The sequence below is a fragment of the Anabrus simplex genome, chromosome 8, assembly GCF_040414725.1.
Source record: "Anabrus simplex isolate iqAnaSimp1 chromosome 8, ASM4041472v1, whole genome shotgun sequence".
Taxonomy (NCBI): domain Eukaryota; kingdom Metazoa; phylum Arthropoda; class Insecta; order Orthoptera; family Tettigoniidae; genus Anabrus; species Anabrus simplex.
Window position 1 is genome coordinate 140,611,283 of NC_090272.1, and position 27,854 is coordinate 140,639,136.

The 27,854-nt window shown below is 38.3% G+C and overlaps 1 protein-coding gene across 1 annotated transcript in view; it reads left to right on the plus strand.

The window, feature by feature from the left end:
• The window catches only part of bchs (WD repeat and FYVE domain containing 3 bchs), a 478,767-nt gene that overhangs the window by 273,296 nt on the left and 177,617 nt on the right, over window positions 1–27,854 (plus strand). Inside the window, exons 30-34 of the mRNA XM_067152491.2 lie at window positions 16,797–16,998; window positions 18,532–18,705; window positions 23,533–23,734; window positions 25,185–25,389; window positions 25,478–25,570. Of these exons, the coding sequence (XP_067008592.2) occupies window positions 16,797–16,998; window positions 18,532–18,705; window positions 23,533–23,734; window positions 25,185–25,389; window positions 25,478–25,570 (876 nt within the window). The remainder of the gene's footprint in view (window positions 1–16,796; window positions 16,999–18,531; window positions 18,706–23,532; window positions 23,735–25,184; window positions 25,390–25,477; window positions 25,571–27,854) is intronic.

Genomic DNA, 27,854 nt, shown 5'->3' on the forward strand with positions numbered 1-27,854 from the left:
TGGGGGAAAGAAAGGCTTTTTGATATGTCATGGGTGTTTGGACTTCAGTAAGTGAGCATATTGCGAGCTTTTCATAGGAGGTACCAATTTTGGTTTCAGTCTGAGCGTTCAGCATTTACATGTCTAGCTTTCCTCAGTATTTTCCTGAAATTGTTGCTTAACTTCACCAACAGTAAATACCTGCCAATATGCTGTGTACTCCAGTTTCGTCTTGGCTTCTTTATTATTATAGTTGCATATGCAAAGGTTTTGCATTGCAAATTGCAGAAGGAAAGAAAAGCTGTATTTTGAAGTTGCAAGTGAATATGAAAGTGAATCCATTTACGCTTTCATCATGGGTGTCATATTATAGTCTAGATTTTTGAATTTAGACATAAACCTGAGCATTTTCATGTGGTTCCTTATTGAAACTAAGCACCTGTTAATTCAGATCATGATATGGTCATATTTATGCCTTGTTTTTTTTTTTTTTTTTTTTTTTTTTTTTCACAAACACCATACTTGATGTATATGCCTTCTTCACATTGTATGGAAGAGTGCCTGCCAAGAACCAGGAACCAGAGCACTAAAACAGACTGGTATATTAAGTGCAATTTTAAATGATGCTTTTATCAGAGGACTGATGTAATTCAGCACAGCTTGTTCACTCCACTGCTGGGCGTGAATCACGGCCGCTTACAGCACACTGTCTAGGAGTTGTTCTTTGTGTTCCAGGATATGTTGCTGTATTTGTTACGTGTTTGTGTTTTTGTATTGTAACAGTTCCTTTTTATCCTTGTTTGCTGCTTCTGTGATATATGGAGTTGAATGGAGTGCTTAGCTTGGAAGAGCTCATTCTAGTTTACTCTTCTGTGAATCATAAAATTACTGTGCACAGTCAAGTAAAGACAGTTCAAAATGAAGGAAATGTAATAAAGCTGTGAAAACATTTGTATGTTGCTCAGTGCTTAATGTTATCAGCAGAATGTTAGCTGTAGAATTGGTTTAAATTATCAATTCTTTGCTTTTTTTTTTTAAAAAAAAAATTTTTTAATTGGTGTGTTTGAAAGTTATTTGCTTCTTTCTTTCAGTGTTTATTGATGCCTGTACCTATAATTTCATGTGATATCTCTATCAGAGAACTGTTTACTCTAACACTGAATGTTACTACATATACAGGGTGGTCAAAAATAACGTGAGCCAGTTATATGATCTTTAGAAGGTTGGCCGTACTGATAAATAATTTGAAAAAGATTATTTTGATATCTGTCGCCATTGTCATTTTATCAGCTGCTGAAGTTAGTCAATCAGATCACTTTGAGGGCGAATTCAAATGGGGTTTGCGAGGCAGTGTTGCTAAATCTACACGTGACTTAAGAGCGACTTGAGAGCACTAATCTAAGAAACGAAACCTTTGCCAGAGGAGGGATTTGAAAATGGAGCTCCGAGCTGACAGGATCATGCCACAGCAAGTATGCTACGGTGACACCGGCTGGAACCCACGGCGCGTTTGTGTTTGATGATGATTTCTCGGCATGGCATCAAGCTGATCTTCAGCTGCATGCAGATTTAGCAACACCACCTTGTAAAGCCCATTTGAATTCACCGTCTGACTCGCTGGCTGAATGGTCAGCGTACTGTCCTTCGGTTCAGAGGATCCCGGGTTTGATTCCTGGCCTGGTCGGGGATTTTAACCTTCATTGGTTAATTCCAGTGGCCTGGGGGCTCGGTGTTTGTGCCGTCTCCAACATCCCTGCAACTCACACACCACACATAACACTATCCTCCACCACACTAACACGCAGTTACCAACGCATGGCAGATGCCGCCCACCCTCATTGGAGGGTCTGCCTTACAAGGGCTGCACTCGGCTAGAAATAGCCACACGAAATTAATAATAATAATTTGAATTCGCCCACAAAACGATCTGCTTGCTTAACTTCTGCAGCTAATGAAATGACAACGGCATGAGATACCAAATCATTTTTTCTTTTCAATTATTCATCAGTATGACCAAACGTGTAACGCTCGTATACCAGGTTCACATTGTTTCCGACCACCTGTGTATAGCAATCTGTGTTATAAAGATAATACTAGTAGGACAAATTGTACTCAATAATCCAATTATTTGGAACAGGATTGAGAAAGTAAAGGTATATGAAATTGGTTGAGGTTGAAGGGAGGATTATAAGATGACTCTTATTCATAGGCCTCTCTGAACATATTACTTCGGTAACATTCAAATATCAGGGTGTATTATTTTATGTTTACTTTCTTTGGTTTTTTGTTTGCTTTTTTTTTTTTTAATTCTCTCTCGTGGTCTCTTAAAACTCAGTGCCATCTCTTAATTACAGAAATGATATTTTTAAAAATTAATCACGTACTTATCTTTGATGTTGTATGAGGGTGGATCAAATGAAAATGGAATAAAGGCCACAGAATGACATCAACAAGGTTTATTTCAAAAGTAATCTTCAAAGTTACACAAGTACTTGTCCCACTGTTTCACCAAATGCTAAACACCCTGCTCGTAGAACTCCTTTAGCTGAGATTGGAACCTGTTGCAAACATTGTCCGTGACTTCATTGTCCGAGTAAAAGTGACGACCCTTCATTGCCTTTCTCAGTGCACCAAAGATTTGGAAGTCGCATGATACATTGGATATTCCAATACTGATGGTTATGAATTTCATGTTTTTGGTCCGTATTGAACAATATATAAGTAATAATAATAATAACTTAAATGTTTCCACCTTTTCAATACAATATATTCACAAGATTACAAAATTATACGGTACTAGTTTCGACCCATCTAGGGGTCATCATCAGCCGTATTGGAGCAAAGATCATTTGTGGCGAAATCCTAAGACAATATTATTTTAAAGAATAACAAGTGAAATGAGATGTTATGGTAATAGTTAATAATACAAGGAATATACATAATAAGAGGTTTTTAACAAAGAATAAAGTATAAATGGGGTGTTGTAAAAATTATAATCATGGAAATCAGTAAGTTCTTGTATTGAAATGAAATATGGCTTAGGAAGAGGGCTTAAGGTGGGGCTGAAGGGTGCGGGAGAAAGTGTAATTGTCTTGGAAAAGTACCTTTGATTAAATTTAGGATTGAGTTTAGGTTGGCTGCATTATTGTTTCTGAGGAAAGTGATAAATAGATCGAAGAGTATGTTGGGTTTCTCTGAGATTTCATTGAGATTGTGACTGGCATTAAAGTATTGGTCTAGGTGTATGTAGTAATTTTCCATTATGTTCAGTAAAGGGCCCTTGTTTGCTAATACGAGGATGTCCATGTCTTGTTCAATATTGGTGAAATTATGGTTATAATCTTGCATGTGTTGGCCGATGGCTGAAAACTTGTTGTATTTTATTGCGTTAGTGTGCTCGTGGTATCTGATAATGAAGTTTCTCCCGGTTTGCCCGATGTAGGTTTTTTTACAGGTGGTACATTTGATCCTATAAACTCCAATACGGCTGATGATGACCCCTAGATGGGTCGAAACTAGTACCGTATAATTTTGTAATCTTGTGAATATATTGTATTGAAAAGGTGGAAACATTTAAGTTATTATTATTATTACTTATATATTGTTCAATACGGACCAAAAACATGAAATTCATAACCATCAATGATGTAGCTTACCAGGCAAAACAGAAAGCCTTTCAATATCTAGGCCTAAAATTAAAGATAGCCAAATTACGCAAAGACATCGATTTCCTAAAGCAATGTATATCACTTAACTTGACACCTAATTTTCTAAGAAGCAATAAAAAGAAACATCGGACTTCACCTCAAACCATCAAAACTCAAAACAAAACAAACAAAATATGGTTAAGAGACGAAATTAAATTCTTGTACAGGAAGAAATATTTTTTGAATCAGAAATTATACGACACTCACCTCGCAGCGACTAAACTACTTTCAAACGCACAATGGACTCTATTCTATCAAGAAGTAGAGAACAAATTATTCTACGAACTAGCCAAAAAACAGTCAAATTTGGAGAATAAACTCAACAGGCTAAAAAACTGCCAACTACATAACCAACAAACTAGAAACTCCAATAGTAACACGTTCGTTCGTACGCAGTTTCATCCAGCTGTTGTAAATCTATCTAACACGCCCTTAAGTGAAAGTGAACACTTAACTATATCCAAAGGACCGAAACACAACTGGCCAAACTTGAACAGCCTCAACATAGCCGCTACTATGATCACAGAATCAGAGCTAGCCATCAGCAAAATACCGGAAGACACGCAAAATGAGGTTAGAACCGATGTTAAAAGGAAACTGACTGATATCCTCCACAATTTAACCAACCCCGCAAATAACCTCAATAATAAAGAAAAAATTGCTGAACAAAAGCGCATATACGCCCTCAAGAAGAAAATTAAAGACAACGAACTCATCATAACCAAAGCTGACAAAGGCAATGCAACAGTTATCATGGATAAAAAAGTATATATTGAAAAAACAAAAAACTTTTTCACAGACAGCTCATTTTCCATAATCAAAAAAGACCCCACCCAAAAAATTCAAAAACTACTTAAACAAACTCTTAAAAACACTTCATTTTTATTTACCGAACAGGAAAAATCCAAACTCATACATATGAACCCAGGACTCCCCACTGCTAAAGCTCTTCCCAAAATTCACAAAACCGGAATTCCCATCCGGCCAATTATCAACTATAGACCGAGCCCCTTATACAGAACATCACAATTCATCCAATGTTTCTTAAGAAAAAATTATCAATTCTTATCCAAAAAGTCTATTAAAAACACATCTGAGCTAGTAGAAAAACTAAACAAGTTCAATTTGCAACCGGATCACTCCATCCACTCTTTCGATATTGTAAACATGTACCCAAGCATACAAGTATCAAAATTAATTCCGATAATTATAAACAATTTAAACAAAAACAGCCACTTAAGCAAACTAGAGATACAAGACTTTATCACAATATTAAAACTTATCATCGACAATAACTTCTTCACTTTTGACAATGTCATATATCAACAAAATGGTTTGGCAATGGGGTCACCGGCCTCAGGTATCTTAGCAGAAATATACCTGGACTTCCTCGAATACACCAAAATTGACAACGAATTCGAAAACATTCTCTTTTGGGCCAGATATGTCGACGATGTCTTTGTAATCATGAATGAGAAATCAATTAACGCACCCACCACCCTCTTAAGACTCAACAATATTGATCCTCATATCAAATTCACACTAGAATCCGAATCAAATCAAAAAATCAACTTTCTAGATTTAACCATCACTAGAAACTCAGATTCTTTCAGTTATAAAATTTTCAGAAAACCCACTCAAACAGCCTCCACCATTCGCCAAGATTCAGTGCACCCCCAGTCCCACAAACGAGCCACATACAACAGCCTAGTTCACCGAGCCTTCAGCATACCTATGTCCAATAAAGATCTAAAAAACGAACTCAACACAATCCGCGGAATCGCAAAATTCAACGGCTTCAGCAATCATTTTATAGAAAGGATAATCAATAAACACAAACATCGCCCAAAAACTACCCTCAAAAAAGAAATAACCAAACCTCTAACATTTTCCACCTTCACGTTCAACAATGATATCTACAAGTTAACCAACATCTTTAAGAAACAAGGCGTTAAAATAGCCTTCAAAACCAACAATAAGAACATGAATGTTTTATACAATACTTCACACATCAACAAGACCAGCAGTTTTTTAAAATCAGGAGTTTATAGGATCAAATGTACCACCTGTAAAAAAACCTACATCGGGCAAACCGGGAGAAACTTCATTATCAGATACCACGAGCACACTAACGCAATAAAATACAACAAGTTTTCAGCCATCGGCCAACACATGCAAGATTATAACCATAATTTCACCAATATTGAACAAGACATGGACATCCTCGTATTAGCAAACAAGGGCCCTTTACTGAACATAATGGAAAATTACTACATACACCTAGACCAATACTTTAATGCCAGTCACAATCTCAATGAAATCTCAGAGAAACCCAACATACTCTTCGATCTATTTATCACTTTCCTCAGAAACAATAATGCAGCCAACCTAAACTCAATCCTAAATTTAATCAAAGGTACTTTTCCAAGACAATTACACTTTCTCCCGCACCCTTCAGCCCCACCTTAAGCCCTCTTCCTAAGCCATATTTCATTTCAATACAAGAACTTACTGATTTCCATGATTATAATTTTTACAACACCCCATTTATACTTTATTCTTTGTTAAAAACCTCTTATTATGTATATTCCTTGTATTATTAACTATTACCATAACATCTCATTTCACTTGTTATTCTTTAAAATAATATTGTCTTAGGATTTCGCCACAAATGATCTTTGCTCCAATACGGCTGATGATGACCCCTAGATGGGTCGAAACTAGTACCGTATAATTTTGTAATCTTGTGAATATATTGTATTGAAAAGGTGGAAACATTTAAGTTATTATTATTATTACTTATTCCAATACTGTCCGCCCAAATGTCGCCAATGTATTCTGTGTAACAGCTGCCATGTGTGGCCGCACATTGTCATGCAGCAAATTTACTCCAGAGGACAACAGACCTTTGGTCTTCTTTGCTGCATAGAAATGGTGGAGGGTACTGCAATACCAAGCCATGTTGATCGTTTGACGACGGTCCTGGAAATCTTGGAGAAAGGGTCCTTCATGATCGATAGAACATGTTAACATCACTTTGCCACTACTCTGCACCATCTTGGACCTCTTCGATGGTGGTGAGCTTGGATGTCTCCACTATTGATGTTGTCACTTACTTTTGGGTTGGAAATGGTGATACCAAAATTCATCATTTGCCACAATCCTAGCCAGGAAATAGTCCTTGGCATGATATCTCAAAAGATGCTGTAAAGACAATCCCATACGGAGGTTCTTCTGATTATCTGCTATAGTTGGCGTCAAGTCCTAAGCGGTTCTTTGGATGTTATACCAGTAGTAAACTGAAGAATTGAGGAAAATATCCTTCCGCATTTGAGCATTTCTCCTCTTTTCCCTTCACCATTCGGTTCACCTCCTGAACCTGGTGTATAGTACAAGTGGCCTTTGTATTACGTATATATCATCAAAGGGACTGCTTAGGACTTGAGTTGACTCCTAGATGGTATGCCACCCACTGTGAGCTTACTTTCCTCTACTGGAGTCTGTCTCTGATCAATAGACTCCAGATTTTTAGGTAGTAATAGGTTAGAATGCAAACTAATTTGGTTATTAGAAAGTGTTGTTTTGCCCGTTCTTCCGTTGTGTAGAAAGAGTAACGTAAATTCTAGGGCTTCTCATGGGCCATACCCCTAAAGTTTATGCAAGACTCATAACATGACCATTGTGTAGGATAGACTATACTTGTTACCTGCTTCAATAAGTTTGCATTCTAACCTGTTACTGGCTAAAAATCCGGACTCAACTAATGACAGTACAAACTGAATTGAGACTTCAACATCTATGCTGATGTCTCTGAAGGTGACTTGTGTGTTTGCACATATTATCCAGTCAACTTGTTCCAACAAAGTATCCGTGATGTCGACATGAGCTTGACCAGATCGCTCTTCATCCTTCACAGATTCCCGTCCCTCCTACATGCAAGTCATTGACAGAGCAATTTTTCCATAGACTGCCTTCATTCACCAGTGTACTTAGCGAATTGATTACAATATGGGATGAAAGAGACAAGGCCATTACCAGGTCGTAGGGTGTTGCACCTCCCTCTGGCCACAGTGCATGCCCTTATGCAGTTTGGAATGGTGTCAGACAGCATTTGGATCCTCTTCTGAGGCAAGTTGTTGCAGCTGTCCCTCCAGATCTTGCAGGTTGGTACTGGGACAGAGTCCCCCCTTCCAATGTTATCCCACACGTGTTCAATGATGGAGAGGTCCAGGGGATTTTTCTAGCCATGGGAGGACCTCAACATGCTCTAGGCAGTCCATACACACACAAGCTGTGTGTTGACGTGCATTATCTTGTTGAACACTGTCCCAAGATGCTGTGTAGGGCGTGCAGATGCAGAATGTCTGTGACTTATCGCTGTGCCGTCAAAGTCTGCTGAAGCACTATTTGAGGTGACCTGAATGCATATCCTATGGCTCCCCACACCATATGATGCCAGGGATTACGCCTGTGTCTCTTTTCACAATATGGACAAAATCTGCCCTCGACGCCACCAAACCCACACACGATGGTCATCAGAGGTTATGGAGAAGCAGGACTCATCCCTGAACATGATGCAATGCCAGTCGCCCTCCGTCCATGCCTCCCGGGCAAGGCACCATTCCGAACACAGGCGTTGGTATTCTGGTGTCAATGGCACCCAACGCATGGGGCTGTAGTTCCCCAATCCAGCAGATGCGAGTCGTCGAGACACTGTGCGGGAACTCACAGTATGTTGTAGAGTATCCAGTACATGTTCACGGATGGCGGGTGCCAAAGTTATGGGATCCCGCAATGCTTGGCGCACCATAGATGGTCCTCCCTTGGAGTGGTTTTTCTTGGTCGACGCGAACCTGCACGACGTTATTGGGTGCCCTCATGTACCCAGTGAGTCCAACGTCGGACCACTGTAACATCTAAATGGCCCACATACCTGACAATTGCAAGATACGACTAACCAGCCTCGTGTAGTCCTACAGTGCGGCCTCTGTCAAATGCTGTCAGTTGGTGGATAGGCTGTCTAACGTGCCTGCGAGGCATCGCGGGTGCTTCGTACTGTACTTAGTCCTTTCTGCACGTCTTGCTTAACTGTCTGACTCACAGCAGTTGACTGGTAACAACTTATTAACAGGACGGTGCCATCACGAATGAACTCTGGTTGGCGTTCTACACATTACAGATCCTTGTAAATCTCATCATTTACTCAAACATTAATGGTATGCATGTATACTGAAATGGGATAATATTGGACCACTCCTTCTGGGTGCTTAACTTTTGTTGTCAGACAGTGTATTTAGAATCGTTTATCATCTGTAAAAATTTGGCAAGTTAACACTGCTGTATATGGTTTCCCACACCGTAAATACGTTAATTATTGTATATGGTGTTGCTTACCTGTCATCTTCAAAATTATTTTTGAATGCACCCGTACTAAATCCTTTTGACATACTTTTTTTTTTAAATCTGGTAGCTCCAAATAATCTTTCATGATTTTCATTGACCAAATAGGTCTATCTGATCACTTGATCGAGCTCTCAGAAGAATTTGATCCGGTCCTATTCTCTCAAATTCCATCTTAATCTTGGGATGGATTGAATAGTAGGTATTTGGATCCCAACTTCAGTGTGTTCTCTTTTTGTTTGCTTCAAGAATTATATGTAGCTTTTTAAACGTTTAGCTCACTTTACAAACATTTTACTATTATGACTATAATTATCATATTTCCACTAGGTATGATGGCTGTAGGAAGTCACCAGTGTATAAAGGAAGGTGTGCAGGAGTCAGGAGTTTTCAAAAGATCAGATTACTGCCAGAAAGCTTTTAAACATTCATTACTTTACATTCCTTAACTTCTACCGAGATAGTGTGAATGTTTTTAGAAATGTGTGCAGATGTCAGATGAGTGTTTTCAATGTTGTCATTGAGGTAGATAGTACAACCATATAAACAAAGTTATATACTGTAGTCCCCCAGAATTTCATAACCTGCTACATGTCCTTTTGATTTTGAACTCTCCTCATTTTCTATGTGCATCTCATGAATGACAGCCACATCCATGTTGTTTCCAAGAAGTATCCATAGAAAATATTTGATATTACTACTTTTTAAGGCCGAGCAAGTTGGCCGTGCAATTTAGGGTCGCGCCGCTGTGAGCTTGCATTTGGGAGATAGTGGGTTCGAACCTCAATGTCAGCAGCCCTGAAGATGGTTTTCCATAGTTTCACATTTTTACACCAGGCAAATGCTGGGGATGTACCTTAATTAAGGCCATGTTCGTTTCATTCCCACTCCTAGCCCTTTCCTATCCCATTGTCGCCATAAGACCTATCTGTGTCGGTGCGGCGTAAAGCAAAGTGTAAACTAATTTTAAGTTGGCACGAGACTTTCAGTTACTCACTTAAGATATTTTAGTTGTTATGCTATTGTTAAAGTTAGCAGCAACAGTTGCAGTGTTAAGGAATTGGCATATTTCATAATATGTAATTGTATAGTTAGCTAGTAAAAGGAATGAATGAATGAATGAATGAATGAATGAATGAATGACATGTATGTACATTACTCAATACATCTCATTTGTCAGATTCAAGTGACAAGTGCATTTCAAGAATCCTTCAATAAATCCATACTACTTAATGTAAGAGAGCTTGACTAAGAAAAGCATGTATTTCCTTCAGACATAGTCAATGGCAGCGGTCGAGTGGATGTAAGAAGATGCAATAAAAATCATTCCTTGACATTTCAGATTTCATTGAGCAGTCAGCAGTGAAATCAGTTTCTGTACAAGCAACTGAAATTGATTTACCGTATTTCACTGCATAGCAGTTGCACTTTTTATGTCAAAATTTTCTAAATATCAGTAGGGTGCGACCATTACGCAAAGAATTTTTTAATACCAATATTTGTATTCATGGCTAAATTATATTTGATACAAGTTTAAGGTGCACATAACTTGTGCATATACATCAAAATAAATGAACATACTCTATTCATCTTAGGTGCATTGTGCTGCCACCTATTGCCAGGTACTCTATAGCAGTGACCTCAGTAGTCATTAGACATCGTGAGAGAGCAGAATGGGAACTCTGCGGAACTCACGGACTTCGAACGTGGTCAGGTGATTGTGTCAGAAGTCTGTACGCAAGATTTCCACACTCTTATAAACATCCCTAGGTCCACTATTTCTGATGTGATAGTGAAGTGGAAACGTGAAGGGACACGTACAGCACAGAAGTGTACAGGCTGACCTCGTCTGTTGACTGACAGAGACCATCGACAGTTGAAGAGGGTCGTAAAGTGTAATAGGCAGGCATCTATCCAGACCATCACACAGGAATTCCAAACTGCATCAGGATCCACTCCAAGTACTATGACAGTTCGGTCGGAGGTGAGAAAACTTGGATTTCATGGTCGAGCGGCTGCCCATAAGCCACACATCACACAGGTCAATGCCAAACGATGCCTTGCTTGGTTAAGGAGTGTAAATATTGGACGATTGAACAGTGGAAAAAGTTATGTGGATTGACGAATCACGGTACACAGTATGACGATCCGATGGCAGGGTGTGGGTATGGCAAATGCCCGGTGACCGTCATCTACCAGCATGTGTAGTGCCAACAGTAAAATTCAGAGGTGGTGGTGTTATGGTGTGGTCGTGCTTTTCATGGAGGGGGCTTGCACCCCTTGTTGTTTTGTGTGGCACTATCACAGCACAGGCCTTCATTGATGTTTTAAACACCTTCTTGCTTCCCACTGTTGAAGAGCACTTCGGGGATGGCGATTGCATCTTTCAAGACGATCGAGCACCTGTTCATAATGCACGGCCTGTGGCGGAGTGGTTACACTACAATAACGTCCCTGTCATGGACTGGCCTGCACAGAGTCCTGACCTGAATCCTATAGAACACCTTTGGGATGTTTTGGAACGCCAACTTCATGCCAGGCCTCACTGACCGACATCACTACCTCTCCTCAGTGCAGCACTCCGTGAAGAATGGGCTGCCATTCCCCAAGCAACCATCCAGCACCTGATTGAACGTATGCCTGTGAGACTGGAAGCTGTCATCAAGGCTAAGGGTGGACCAACACCATATTGAATTCCAGCATTACCGATGGAGGGCGCCACGAACTTGTACATCATGTTCAGCCAGGTGTCCGGATACTTAAGATCACATAGTGTAAGTCAATTGTCATTGATTTGAGCATTAAAGTTAAAATAGTACACTTAGAGAAAATTATTTCATTTTTGTGGAATATGGACGTACAAAATAAAACTAAAATTCTCACACACGTTTACAGTAATCACGTCACTCACAAACATATCCATCTGTATAAGCTGATACTTCTGCAAGTGTACCTAATAAACTTGAAATGGAAAAACCTACATACACCGAGGGCATGGAGAGGCCCACTTGAGGTGAAGTACCTATTCATAAATTTCCCAATACTGGAACATTAAATAAATTTCATTTTGGATCCGTGTTGAAATTTATTTTGTTATAAAAGTTGAAAAAACTAGTATATTTGTTCCACCTAATCCAATACATTCAAAATTTATTCACAATTAAAAATTGTAAAAACATCAGATTAAAACAACAGTACATGTTTCGGCCTCATTAGGCCATCCACACCTGTATAGAAATAACATTGGCTTAAAATCAATTTATTGAAAATTGCAAAACATGAGTAAAATTTACATTCATATGATATATTTTAAGATAAAATAGATGTGTGCTTAAACATGATCAGATCAGAGTCTCGCTCGATGTGGTATGATGCAGTCTGAATGAGCCTGACAATGAACAGTTTTATGTGATGTATAACAACAATATTGTAACAAAAGTTTCTTCTGTTCCTTAAAATTTGCTTCAGGTAAAATATTGACAGCTAATTCATTAGAAATGTTGATCCACTTTATATAAACTTCTAGAATGTTTGAGTTTACAAATGTAAATTAAATTAAATATAATGCCAGCCAGAACAGTAGTGTTGAAAATGAACTACTATTAGGTCCTCTTGCGAGATATGAAATCTAGAATGAAACAAAAAAACTAATATGAATATTAAATACGAGGGAAGCAAGATGTAGGCAAAGAAGAACCATATAGACTATAATATAGAAAAACAAACATAAAACTAATTTTCAACAGCTCTGTATTCGCTTCATATCTTGTCTGTACGCCAGCTAAGTTGACACCAAGTCAGTAACTCGTTCGTCCTTATGTGAGCATGTTATCAGCTGAGGGGGCCACAGGAGGGGAGGGGGAATGTAAACAAAGGGAGGAAGGTATAGAGTGCGTACATGGGACCAACATGTAATATGGTGATGGCAATAAATTGAACTTACTATAAAAATTTATGATTACCTTATATCAAATAAGATATTGACTTTCTCCAAAATTTCTTTTGGTTGGAGACTGCATTAAATCGTTGATTTCAGTGAATATGGATATCCTCCCAGATATTGAGTAATTTGTAATGTTTATTGTGTTCATGTCATCTTTAGTGGAAGTATAGGAGTGATTGAAATCTTCCATGTGTTCAGTCATGATGGAGAATCTATTGTATCTTTTTGCATTAGTTGATATTAAAATTCCTACTTGTTTGATCTATGTAACTTGCCTACTGTATCTTTTTGCATCGACATGTTCTCAGTAGTGGACATTAGAATTCCTACCTGTTTCATCTATACAAAGTGTAACGTGCCTGGCATAGGTGCATTTTATTCTATAGAATCCTGAATTTAGAAATTTATTATTATTAATGACATTTTATATTGTAAAGTAATCTAGCATTGGTATTATCGTTCTTAAAAAAACTTGAAGATTACATTTCTTAAAAATATTAGCAACTTGAAATTTTTTGTTACTGTTGTATGTGAATGTAACATACTTCTTTTTACTGTTGGCAGTTTTTCATTAAGGTGGCAACAGGTTTATTTTTCACCTTGGTAATGATTTTATTCACAGAGATTTTATTATAGCCATTTTTAATGCTATTTCATAGTTGGTATTACTGTAATTTCTTTCTTATAATTATACTTAGAAAGTGGAATATTCCAGGCTCTATGTATCAAACTGTAAAAGTAAGTTTTCTTATGAGAAGTAGGATGAGAAGAGTCGGTTTTTTATTGTATTAATCATCTGAGTGAGCTTCCTATAAATGTCACAGGAAAGACTGTTGTGATTCATGGTGATTTTAAGGTCTAAATAATTAAAAGATTTGTCAACTTCCGACTCTCATGTAAATTTAATGTATGGGTCTAAAGAGTCTACTACCATGACCTTCAGGGCTACTGACAGTGGGGTTCGAACCCACTACCTCCCGAATGCAAGCTCACAGCTTGGTCAACTCACTGCTTGATTCCTTGTCCCACCTGTGGTGACAGATTTTTTTTTCTTTTTTTCACCTTAGTGATTATTTTATTCACAGATTTTATTATAGCCTTTTTTAATGCTGTTTCAGAGATGGTATTAATTTCTTTCTTATAATTATACCACTTGCAGGGACCACCTTCTATTGACTTTGTATTAGAGGTTAAGATTATTTGTTAATAGTTCACCAAGACTTACAGGTGAACAACCCTGACAGTTGCACAAGGCCAGGAAATATACTTTAATGGAAAGTAACAAAAGGTTTAGAAGTATTTTGTGTTAAATTATTTATTCTTCACTATTGAATTAGAATATGGTCAGACAAATATTTTGATTGTAATTAACATTTATACGAGTACAAAATTTGGATATGTTCCCTTTATTTATTTTTTACAATTTTTCGTTACGTCGCACCGACGCAGATATGACTTGTGGCAACAATGGGATAGGAAAGGGGACCAGGAAGGAAGTATCGTGGCCTTTAATTAAGGTACAGCCCCAGTATTTGCTTGGTCTGAAAACGGGAAACCACGGTAAACCATCTTCAGGGCTGCTGATACATGGGTCGAACCCACCATCTCCCAAATGCAAGCTCACAGCTATAGTGCACGACCCAAACCGTGTGGCCATTTTCTCATTCAGTCTGTGAATCTCATTTCACATTTATCAAAATGAAGTATTTTATTCAAAATTATTTTCACTAGAAAAGAAGTGACGTACCATAGTTATGGAAGGGAAACAGAAAGATAACTGTTTTCCCTTCATGCCGAACAAATGATAGACAGCAGTGGAGTTGTTTCCGAAACAATTCAAAGAATTTAAGAATCGCACTGTGTGACCCTAAGTCTTTTTTTTTACTTTTAGATATTCCATAGTACATATATTCTTGAAATACCCAATTGATGATTCGTATAAGTTGTTCGTTTCAACATTTACTTAATCTGGTTTATTTCTTCCAGTTTCAAATTGAATAATTGGGTCTATGATACTGAAGATGTTTTTCCGTTGTTTCCCATTTTCACACCGGGCAAATTCTGGAGATGTACCTTAATTAAGGCCACGGCTGCTTCCTTCCAACTCCTAGCCCTTTCCTATCCCATCATCGCCATAAGACCTATTCGTGCCAGTGCGACATAAAGCAAATTGTAAAAATAAATTTTTTTAAAAAATATTTCATTCCGTATCATTAATTCCTTATCTTGAATACCTTTCTACACTCTTTGCACGAACCCTGTAATTTGTCGTCTTTATTTCTGGGTTGTAGGTGCACATCAGAGGTAAGTCCATCCATCCATCCCCCTTGTCCACCTCCAACCAGGTTGGGATGCTTATGGCACCTTTCCATCTACTTCTATCCAATCAGCATTGTTTCTCCTTAACTGTGTTCTAATCCAGGTTTCTTCGAACTATACTATTTTCGATCATTTTCAACCACCTTTGTCTGGGTCTCCCTCCTGCCATCCCTCCTCCTATCTGGATCTCCACCATCAACTTCAGCATTCTTTCCTCTTCCATTCTCTTAGCATGTCCAGACCATCTAATTTTATCCCTCTCTATTCTTTCATAAAGCTTTTTCACTCCAATTTCCTTCTTGATGTCCTCATTTCTTACTCTGTGCTTTCTGTGTCTTTCCTATCATACTTCTTAAATTTTCCTTTCACTGGCCTGGGTTTTATTCTCCTGTCTTTATGTCAGTGTCCAGGTCTCTACTGCATATGTCAGTATTGGGCAGTCGTACATCTTATACATCACCTCTTTACACTTCATTTGTACTTCATTTCTCCAAACCAGGTTTCTCACACTCAGATGGAATGCATTTCCCTGTCGAATCCTTTTACTGATCCTACTGTATCCTACATCAGTTCACTTCTCCAAGTACTTGAAGCTTTCCACCATTTCAAGATTTTGTCCCTTTATTTTTATAATTCCTTACCCTTCCTTTTCTCCACTAGTCAGCACCATTGTTGTACTCTTTTTTACATTGACTTTCATTCCATAATGTTCAATTATCTCACTCAACATGTCAAGTTGTCCATGTACTTCCCCTCTGTTTGTCACCCTGAATAAAGATCAGAACTTTGAATCATATTTTAATGTTACAAGTTTTGTTACCTGTATGCTTTGGGAATAGTTATCTACTTGTATTATGAAGTACAAGAGGTTGTTGTGCTTATAGTCTACTGCAACATTGTGCTCCTTCAGGAGTCCTGAATTGATGGTGTTTTCAACTTTTCCCTTTGACTTTCGGGTCGATTCCCTATGTCTGTGATGAATATGTCTCTTGGTCTTCAAGGACAATATTCCATGAAGTTGAAAAGTGGTGTTTTTCTTTTAGCATGTTTTTCATCTATATATGAAGATATAGGCCAGGTTATGAGCTAAGTACCACCACCACTGCCACTCTCCTAGTTTCTGTAAATTGAATTATTTTAATAACAACAATAAAATCCACCCCATATAATTTGCTGACAGTTCTCCACAACATCATGTTGTATCTATTGATGTTAATTGAGTCCACATACAGAAGTAATGGGCTGGATATCTAACTCTTTAGAGTAGGAAGTATAAAGTGTTTTATTTAAAAGCATGAAGTTTTAAATTAAATCATTTCTGCTGCATACAGGTGAATATTCTCAAATGACTCTATCATATATGACACTCAGTGTCATACTTTGTACTTTTGCTACCAGTGACATTTGTATAAGAAATATCTCATCCACAGTTATTACGTTTGTTACAGCCCAGACAGCTTACCAGAATGGCTTCGGGACTATCCGGTCACTATAATCCAGTTCCTCTTTTTCCTTTATCACAATGTTGCCGACTTCATGCCTGTCTTCATGGGTGGAGAGGTTCTAGGAGCACTGGCTGGTACATTGTTCCCTCGCCAGGCAGGGAGTGAGGCCAGTAGTGGCTGTTCTACTCCAAATGAGGAAGTTAAGGTAGGCTGACTACCTCTTGGCTGTAATACAGGCTATAGTAATGTCTGCATTATAAATCATAGTCAGAAAAGGCAATGCAGAGATTCATTAAGGAGATAAGGAGATTTATTCATTGAACAGTGATTAATAGTTGATGCATTTTAACTTCTAATTAATCTCCCCATTAATAAATATATTAGTAAGGTACCTTCTGATTCAATGAAAACAATAATTGCACCTAGCTGCAAGCAAGAGAACAGGAAGGATTGCAACAACTATCAAAGTATTTCGTGGATCAGTATACCAGGCAAGGTATTCAATGGAATTTTGAAAGGAAGGGTGCAATCTGTGGTTGAGAGTAAGTTGGATTGAAACCAGTATGGTTTCAGACCACAGAGGGGTTGTCAGGATCAGATTTCCAGTATGTTACTAGAGGAATAGACAGTTTTCTTCGTGCTTCATAGTTCGAGACATAAAGGAGTACAAAGGGAAAAGATTAGCTGTATCAGGGGATTATGGGATTAAGGGTAGATAATTAAAAACAATCAAAAGTCATTTATATTTACAATTGGGCTGCAGTGAGGCTTGATGGTAGAATGAGTTCTTGGTTGTTACAGGGGTTAGATAAAGCTTTAATCTTTCACCTTTGTTCATAGTTTTCATGGATCATCTACTGAAAGATATAAAGTGGCAGAGAGGAATTCAGTTAGGTGGAAATGTAAGCAGTTTGGCCTATGTCGACAACCTGCTCTTAATGGCAGATTGTACTGAAATTGTCTAATATACTGGAACTTGAAAATGGGTGCAGTGAGTATGATATGAAAATTAGCCTTTCCAAGACTAAAGTGGTGTCGGTAGGTAAAAAGCCTAAGAGGATTGAATGTCTGGTTTGGAATACAAAACTGGAATAGGATGTGTATTCTCCCAGGATGATGGTATAGTAAGTGAGATTGAATCAAGGTGCAGCAAAGCTAATGCAGTGAGTTCACAGTTGTGATCAGTATTCTGTAAGAAGGAAGTCAGCTCCCTTAAGGAACTATCTTTACACCGATCTGTTTTCAGACCAACTTTGCTTTATGAGAGAGAAAGCTGCGTGAACTCAGAATATCTTATTCGTAAGTTAGAAGTAACAGACATGAAAGTAGCAAGAATGATCGCTGATACAAACAGGTGGGAACAATTGCATCAGGGTACTTGGAATGAGGAGATAAAGGTTGGTGGGAATTAACTCAATTGATGAAGTGGTACATACAAACCAGTTTTGGTAGTGGGATTATTTGAGGCGAATGGAGGAGGATTAGTTACCTAGGAGAATAATGGACTCGGTCATAGAGGGTAAGAGAAGTCAAGGGAGACCAAGATGATGATGGTTAAACTCAGCTTCTAATGACTTAGAGATGAGATGTACAGAACGAAAAGAATTCATAACGCTAGTTGCAGATAGGGTATTGTGGATGAAGGCTTGCAGACCGAATGCTGGGAGGCATAATACGATAATGAAAATGTATGTATGTTTGTTAATAAATTGGTATTCTATCTTGTTTCTTGTTTTAGACATATCCTGGCTCAGAAACAGCAGTTCTGGTGAGATCTCCTTCAAAAGATGCTGGCCTAAGCAACCACCCTGCAAGAAAGTTTGTCATGGACTTCCTGAGGGTCATAGTAGTAGATTCCTTGTCCCTACCTGTGTCTGGCAAGGGACCACCTGCTATTGACCTTGTATTAGAGGTAAAGTTTTTATGTTAATAGTTCACCAAGACTTACAGACTGACAGTGAACTTACTAGCCCATGTTATATCTGAATGGTATTGTTGCACAAGGCCAGGAAGTAGGCTTTAATGTATAGAGTATGGAAAGTGACAAAGAGTTTAGAAGTATTTTGTGTGTTAAATTATTTGTTCTTCACTATTGAATTAGAATATGGTCAGAGCAATATTTTGATTGTAATTACTTTTATACGAGTACAAAATTCAGTCTGTGTTTCCTTTATTTACTTTTTACAATTTGCTTTATGTCGCACCAACACATAGGACTTGTAGTGACAGTGTGATAGGAAAGGGCGAGTGGAAAGGAAGCAGCCGTGTTTAATTAAGGTACAGCCCTGGTATTTGCCTGGTCTCAAAATGGGAGCGGTAAACTGTCTTCAGGGCTGCTTACAGTGGGGTCGAACCCACCATTTCCTGAATGCTAGCTCACAGCTACATGACCTAAACCGTGCGGCCATTTGCTCGATCAGTCTATGAATCACATATATCTAAATGTATTCATATTATTTATCGAAATGAAGTATTTTATTCATAATTATTGTCACTGGAATAGAAGTGACATACCATAGTTAAGGAAGGGAAACAGAAATGTAACTGTTGTGTTCAGTATCATAGACCCAACTATTAAAACTGGAGGAAATCAACAAGAACAAGTAAATGCTGAAAAGAACAACATATATGAGCCATCAATTGAGTATTTCAAGAAAATGTATAATCTGGAATTTTAAAAACTTCTAATAGGGTCTCGCGGTGTGAGTCTTAAATTCTTTGAATTGTTTCGGAAACAGTTCAAATTATCTCTATCTTTAAGAGACAAAATCATTACAGCGGTTCTGAAGAAAAATGCCAGGTATTAATCTATCACAGATATAAGGGAATAAATTGTCCTGGGGAGACAGTTTTCAAATAAATAATAATCCTGAACCTATAGGTGAAAAATAATTGGTAGATCATCTGGGTTGGACAATGTCACTGTTCTCTTAGACATCAATATGTATAAGTTGTCAATATTTCAAATATCCTACAGTATCCTTTAACGAGGCTTTGATGTATCCCTAATTGACCAGAGGTAATCAGTCTCTCCCAGCAGTTTTTTTGCTAGGGGCTTTACGTCGCACCGACACAGATAGGTCTTATGGCGACGATGGGAAAGGAAAGGCCTAGGAGTTGGAAGGAAGCGGCCGTGGCCTTAATTAAGGTACAGCCCCAGCATTTGCCTGGTGTGAAAATGGGAAACCACGGAAAACCATCTTCAGGGCTGCCGATAGTGGGATTCGAACCTACTATCTCCCGGATGCAAGCTCACCGCCGCGCGCCTCTACGCACACGGCCAACTCGCCTGGTCTCCCAGCAGTTAAGATTGACTAATATTGATGTACAATATGGTCATAGTAATTTTATTTAACCCATTCAAGTCACAATAAATGGCCACATTGTTGACTGTGTGGAATCAGATTTTGAGCATATCTGTCACACAAAAACATGCATAAAATACTAACTAATGAAGATAATTATCTCAAGTTTTTCATTCATGTCATTGAAAGTTATGACCTACCCATACTCCATTTCTAGAAGGTCTACTAGGTGTGGTAAACCTAAAAACACTGGTAGGTGAAGAGCAACACCACACTTCTTGCACTTACATGCACTTTCACTTCTTTTGCCTCAGCTCTGGCAAACAACACATCTCTCAGCGGGATTTTTTTTCTTCCTAGACAGTGGAATATGCACAGGAAAATGAGCCCATATTTTTACCTGCAATCTCAGTGGAGTATGTCCAGAGGAAGGACGTCCTTGGACTGAGTTCTCTGGCAATTTTGCTGTCTCAAGAAACAGCTCTCCATGATTTATTGTAAAGTCAATGTAGCCTGACTTCTTCTTTCCCACCACCTTATGATACACAACATACACATTGAATATAAACATGTCAAGAAGGTAGAATGATTTTCCTATACCCCTTATCTGTGTATTGCATGATTTGAAATAGAGCTGTCACCTGATCCTGTAAATCCTGTAAATCCCTTCCCTTTCTTGTAGTCAATGGCACATTTGAGTTTGCAAACCTCTTCTCTAGGAACTTGGCCTCTCTTCCTTTTGAGCTTTCCTGTTCCATTTACTTCAGATGATTTATGCTCAGTGGAGAGAAAATGAACTTCCTTATTGTCCTTTCACTTCACACACTAAATCTTATTAGCTGACCATATTTCAAACTCTCTGTACTTCAGTTCGTTCTTTGAAATATCAGCTGGTATATTTCTCCTGTTTGGCCTAACTACAAATTTTATTGGTTGGTCTGCTTGTCAACCTTGTATGAATATCTGGAAATGAGTACCAGTTGTCCAAGTACTGTATTTGTCAAATAGTGGTTTGCACATGTTTAGTACTACATTTGTGCTTGTAGGAAGATTATGATCTGTCACATCATCACCTACGTAAATTTTGAAAAAGGAGCTGTATCCATAACTGGATTTGCAAAATTTGTAAGTTTTTATGCGAATCATGAACTTTTGAACCTATTACATTGCACATAGGATATATGACCTCTGAATTTCATGAGGTTTTCATTAAGAACTATGCCCCCTGCAGAGAAATACAACACAAAATTTCTTAGAGAAGTGCTGTAGAATAGGCCTAACTTTCTTTGGTTTCTCACTTTGGTCTGGTTTTATATCATCAGTGAAATATAAGAATCGCAAAAATAAGTTTGAATCTTTTGCGGCTCATAGTTTCTCAATCACTCTTCTTCTTTCCTTCTGTTTTCCTTTTAGAAACACTCTGCTGTATTGCAGCATAAGCATTGGTTTCACTGGAAATGATTTTAAAGTGTGGATCCATGTACTCTAAAGAGATTGCAAATTCAGACAGTGGATCTGATTCAAACTTTCTTGTAAGTATTTCTGAAACACCACTGCATCCGTCAAATGGGTATATAACAGGATTATTGTCTTTATTCTCCCATTTCCAATCACAACGGTTGCTTTGCATCGCAAGCCATACGTGTTTGGAAGAACCTGGTATGTCATTTTCACTTCCACTTTCTTCAATGCTGTCAAATGATGAATACTGAACAGAGATGAAAATAAACTGTTATTCAACAATCGCGCCATCACAGACTGCATTGTTTACCAGCAGTACATATCTCTGGTTCCTGTCAGTGTGTATTGTGACAACTTGTATTGCAAAGATAAGTGAGACACTGAATCTTTGCGAGCTTACCTCGTCATTTGTTTCATGTGCCAGAACTCTGCACGCGACCACAGCTCGTCAAATTATGTGAATGGGTTAAACTACTTAAATATGCATCATGTCTGCCTGTTAGTCCCATTTCCTGATAACAAGATTGGGGATGATGGGAGATGAAATTATGTGGTGTGTTTTTATGGCTGGATGCCCTTCCTGACGCCAACCTCAGTTAGGAGCTAATGAAGATGAAATGAATGACTGTGAATAAAATTGGGTAATGGGATGGCTGTGACCTATGAATGAGTACTGTCCCAGCATTTACCTGGAAGTGAAAATGGGAAACCACAAAAAACCATTCAGGACAGCCAACGGTGGGGTTCAAACCCACTTGCCTCCCGAATGCATAGCTGGGCTCCATATCCATAGCACGTAAGTCTGCTTAAATATACAGTATATGCATGCCAGCCCCATGATGTAGGGGTAGCAAACCTGCCTCTTACCTAGAGGTCCTGGGTTTGATTCCCAGCCAGATCAGGGATTGTTACCTGGATCTGAGGGCTGGTTCAAGGTCAACTCAGTCTAAGTGGTTAAAATTGAGGAGCTATTTGATGGTAAGATAGCAGCCCCAGTCTAGAAAGCCAGTTATAACTGCCAAGAGGATTTGTCGTGACCATACAACATCTCATAATCTGTAGGCCTTTGGACTGAACAGTAGTAGCTTGTTAGGCCATGGCCCTTCTGAGCATTTGTACCATGGGGTTTGGTTTCTGCTTGGAAATATATACTGTATGTATAGAATAGAGTCTATAAATCACATGTGTCAAAAATCTTTTCTATCTCTAATTATATTATCTATAATTTACACTGAAAAAGACGCAGTATTCCAAACCGTAGGACTAGCAGCTAATTTGTTCATTAGTCATACCAGCTGACACAGCATACAATTATTATAGCCCATGGTTTTTTTAATTTAAATTTTGTAATGAAAATAAAACATGTTTCTTTCTACTTCTAAATTCATTTTACTTGTGTTTGTAGCTTTCTTTTTGCCATTAACAGTTCATCATATTTCATGTTTGGTTCCATAGCTAATTACCACACTGAGTGTTTGGTGTAATTGGTCCCGTGTTCAATTCCCGTCTGGGTTGAAGATTTGAACCTTAATTGGTTAATTCTTCTGGCTCAGGGACTAGAGGTGGGTGTGAGCTTTAATGTGCATACCACATTCAACATAAGATTTCATCCTAGGTAGAGCCCCCTTCTCATTGACATGCAGTTGGCCCATGGCCGTCAACTCAAGGACCTGAACCAAGCATCTCCCCCCAACAGTATTAGGTCACGAGGCCTATAGAGTCTTTCACTTTCCTCCCCTTTCATGGCCCTCGTCTTCCTATGGCCGATACCTTCATTTTTTAAAGTTCTGGACCCCCTTCATTTCTTTCTCTCTGATTAATGTTAATAGAGGATGGTTGCCTAGTTATACTTCCCCTTAAAACAATAACTACCACCACCACCACCACCATCTCCAGAGGCCATATGCCATTATCATCATCATCATATTCATATTTCACTCAGTCTTGTTTTACAGAACTAGTTTTATTTACAGGCTTCACCAGATAATGCAAGTATTGTTCAGCAGACTCGGTATCAGACTGAAGTATTGGGCACTCTGATGGAACATCTGTTAGCTGCTGATGTCCTCATTGGTGAGCAGGCAGCTTTGCCTGTAGTTCCAGGAGGGGGACCGCAATACATAGCTCCCAATGTGTGTTATCTGGCATCAAGAATTGTTGATAAACTGTGGCAAGGTAAGGTTATTTTGATTGTAATTAATTACATGTGATAAATTTCATCTTCGTTTCTGTATTGACTTAATATAGTTAAAAATTCTTAGCAAGAATTTACATGTATTGTCCACCTATTCAGTACAAAAATATATACCAATTAAATTAAGTGGTCTTACAGTCATTATATCTAAAGAACATTTTTTACATATATTTGGGTCATCTCCAGCTTTTAATACAAATGATAAGACATACACAGAAAAAACATTGTGTCCATATGAATAATACTAATGGGAAAGAATTCTACATATGCAGAAAAGCTTAATTTTACGAGAAAGAAAGTTTTAAATATTTGACATAGTTTTAAAATCTTGCTGTGTTTAATATTGGTGGTGATTTGTCTAAACCTAATACTCCAGTTGCATAAAAAGTGTTTGGTTGGAGGAGTATTATTGATATCAGTGGACTGTTTACAATGGAAATGTCTGATATGACCAGTCATCAATGTCGGAACAGAGTGTGAAATTTAAATTCTGTTTTGTTTTTTTTTTGTTTTTTTTTCTTCAATGAAGAATAAAGATGTTGGGCAGTTGTCTGAAGGGAAAATAAACATACCAAGTATGGGAATGAGAAAACTTGAAGAAAAAAGAGGGAGCTCGGTTGTTTGGGACTTCACCTGAAAGATTTCATTTTCTGCTGAGAAGATTTTCCAAATAATCCTTCCACCTGTCCAGTGATTCCCTAGGATCTATTACCAAATCACCTGATATATCCAAAACACTATTCATTTCCTTTTTCCCTCCCTTTCTACCATTCTTTATTACTGTCTAGAAAGGTTTCCTGCTGCTTGACCTAGCCTTTCCAGGTTATTTCTGAAACTTTCCCACAACTTCTTCTTTGATTCAACAATTTACACATAGTCCCAGTGAGAATCTCTCCTCTAATAGGTTAAGAATCCCCAGTGGATTGTATAGTCCTAGCCACCTGAGCACAAGGGGGCCATGATTCAGAATGTGCCCAAGATGCCCACTCCCATTGCATAGTAACTGGTATCCCGACTACCAGGACCATTTACCAGGACACTCAGCCGTTGGCCTATTGTTCATGAACTACAGTAGGACGTGACTACAGTAACCCACACTATAAACCATCATCTCCTTCAATAAGAAGAAAAAAGAAGAGACAAAACTGTAAGAGTTTCATTTCATTGGGGAAGGTTAGTAAGAAGTGAGTCAAAGAAAAATTAGTTTAGAGCAGCAGCAACCTATGTTCATGTATACATACATACCTGATTGAAACCTACCCTATTTAAGGCATAAAAGTATTATTTTTCCTGATCTTTAAGAAAAATAGTAATAATAGCAGCAACCTATGTTCATGTATACATACATACCTGATTGAAATCTACCCTATTTAAGACATAAAAGTATTATTTTTCCTGATCTTTATGAATAGATCTCTATTTGTCATGCAGGTACATTTGTCAAGGATCCTCATGAGGTGTTCGACTTCATTGTGAAACTTATCTCACAAGCAAAACGGCGCCCTGGTTCATTTTCCCTGGAAGGTCTGTACCACTGCCTCAATCGGACCACATTGTTTCTTTTGTCGAGAGCCACCGAGAATATTGCCGATCAGATGGCTGTTCTTGAAGCCTTACATAAACTTACAACTCACAGGTAAGTTCATAATAAATCCCGTTCAGTACATTTTCAGTTAATATTGAATATGGGTTGCCAAAACATGATGTTCTGATGTTTATTACAGAGGCTTGGTGTTTGGAGCTGGTAATCATGAGTTGGACTTCATAGGTTGTCTCACCTACTGCCTTCTGCAGCTTACTTCTGACATGAAGATCATGTGAGTTCATGGTTTTCTGTTGAAAGTGTGAATTAGAATTCCAGTGGAAGATGTATAGCATCCTTGAAATCCTCATACATTGCTTTGTGCTTAAACCATTTCCTTCAGATGACGAGGTAGGCTCGCCAAGCACAGGCTGTTATGTTTAAGCTTCTGTGAATAAGTAAATAATGTGACTATCCTATCCTCATGTTTTTTACTACCTGTACCAGTATCTTTTTTTTTTTTTTTTTTTTTTTTAAGTAAGTAATATACTGTTGGTTCACATGCTTTCAAGCACTACAACTTGGGTGCTGGATATGACAACATTCAGAGTCTGTTTGAAAGGTGTGAATATGATAGCCTGATTCAGATCTTTCTGCGTGATGCCCATGGGTGACCTGATAAACTGTGAAGTGTCTGAAATACTACAAAATAGCTGGGCTGAGTTGCGCGGACGGTAGACCGCTGGCCTTCTGCGCCAAACTTGGCAGATTTGATCCGGATTCAGTCTGGTAGTATTTGAAGGTGTTCATATACTTCAGCCTCATGTTGGTAGATTTACTGGCACGTAAGGAATCTATAATAGTAGTTAGTCAGACTTAAAAGAAACGGTAATGTTATTACTACAGAATAAGTGTCACCATCAGTATATTTAGATCATATGGACCCTCACTTTTCAGTTATTGCTTGCAAAACTAATAAAGTGATATTGTCTGACTCTAATAGAAAGGAAAAAATGGGTGGGTGATGTTAAGTATGAGAGTGACATAAAGGCTTATCTTGCTCTCTGCATTCTGACGTCACAGATTTGAAAGCTCCATATTCAATTTCACTGGAACAAATATAAGTGCCTCTTCATATTCTGGAGTTATTTGAAATTTACCCCTCCAAATCCTCATTCTGAAGTGTTACTATCAAGTACAAATCCTCTGCATAGTAAATTTAAAAAATTTGTGATAAGTTCTGTTTTTATGTGTGCTGTAGTGCAGTGCAGAGCTTTAAACTCATGGGGAACAAGATTTATATGCAGTTTCTAGTAAACTCAATCATATGAGGTAATTAGGTTAATTTGTTTTGTCTCAGAAACCAGAATTTTGTCTGCATTTTCTTTACCCTATCATGTAAAGCCATGCAATCTTCATCAACACAGTTAGGTTTAGGTCTTATGGCGATGATGGGATAGGAATGGGCTAAGAGTGGAAAGGAAGCAACTGTGGCTTGATTAAGGTATAGCCCCAGCATTTGCCTGGTGTGAAAATGGGAAACCACAGAAAGTCCTCTTCAGAGCTGCTGTCGGTGGGATTTGAACCCACCTTCTCCCAAATGCAAGCTCACAGCTATACAACACTAACCATATGGCCAACTTTTTTTTTTCCCTCCAAATTTTGCATTGTCACGTTAACATTGGTTCCAAGAGTTATCAATGAAGTCTTCAAATTGTTGGAGAAAATAATTTCTGTATTTTTAAAAAAAAATTTAGTATTGAATTCTGTTTAGCTCATACTGTATTTATTATGTACTAGCTGTACCCACCCTTCTTAACGAGTTCATCAGAATAAAGATGGCCGGCTCCATGGCTGAATGGTTAGCGTGCTGGCCTTTGGTCACAGGAGTCCTGGGTTCGATTCCCGGTAGGGTCGGGAATTTTAACCATCATTGGTTAATTTCGCTGACACGGGAGCTGGCTGTATGTGTCGTCTTCATCATCATTTCATCCTCATCATGACGCGCAGGTTGCCTACGGGAGTCAAATCAAAAGACCTGCACCTGGCGAGCCGAACATGTCCTCGGACATTCCCGGCACTAAAAGCCATACGCCATTTCATTTCATTTCATCAGAATAAAAATACATTAACAAGGGTCACCTTTTACCTCGAACGCTCGGAACCGCACGAAACCATGCTTAGAATAACAAGCAGTCATAAACAAAACAGTGGTGTGGTTCATTTCTATGCAAAACTCCACACTTGTCTGCTAGCGCCACTAGACGGTGGTATAGTGTAGCTGCACTAACCAGGGCTACAGTTGCTTGAGTGGTATAGCTGCAGTACGTATTTGTCTCTTGGAGTGTTTGCAAGCGAATTACTGTTTAAACTGTGTACAGTGCACTGATATCATGAAGAGAATTAATTCTATGCCAGGTTATGACATTGACATACCAACATCATCATTTGAAAATGTAATTAGTGTGACTTTTGATATTGGACTGCGTGAATGCGAAAGTGATTTGAAATGTGATAACATGGCTTTAGTGAGGTGTGCACATTCTTCTCCCCCACGTTGTTTTAACCACTTCATCAAA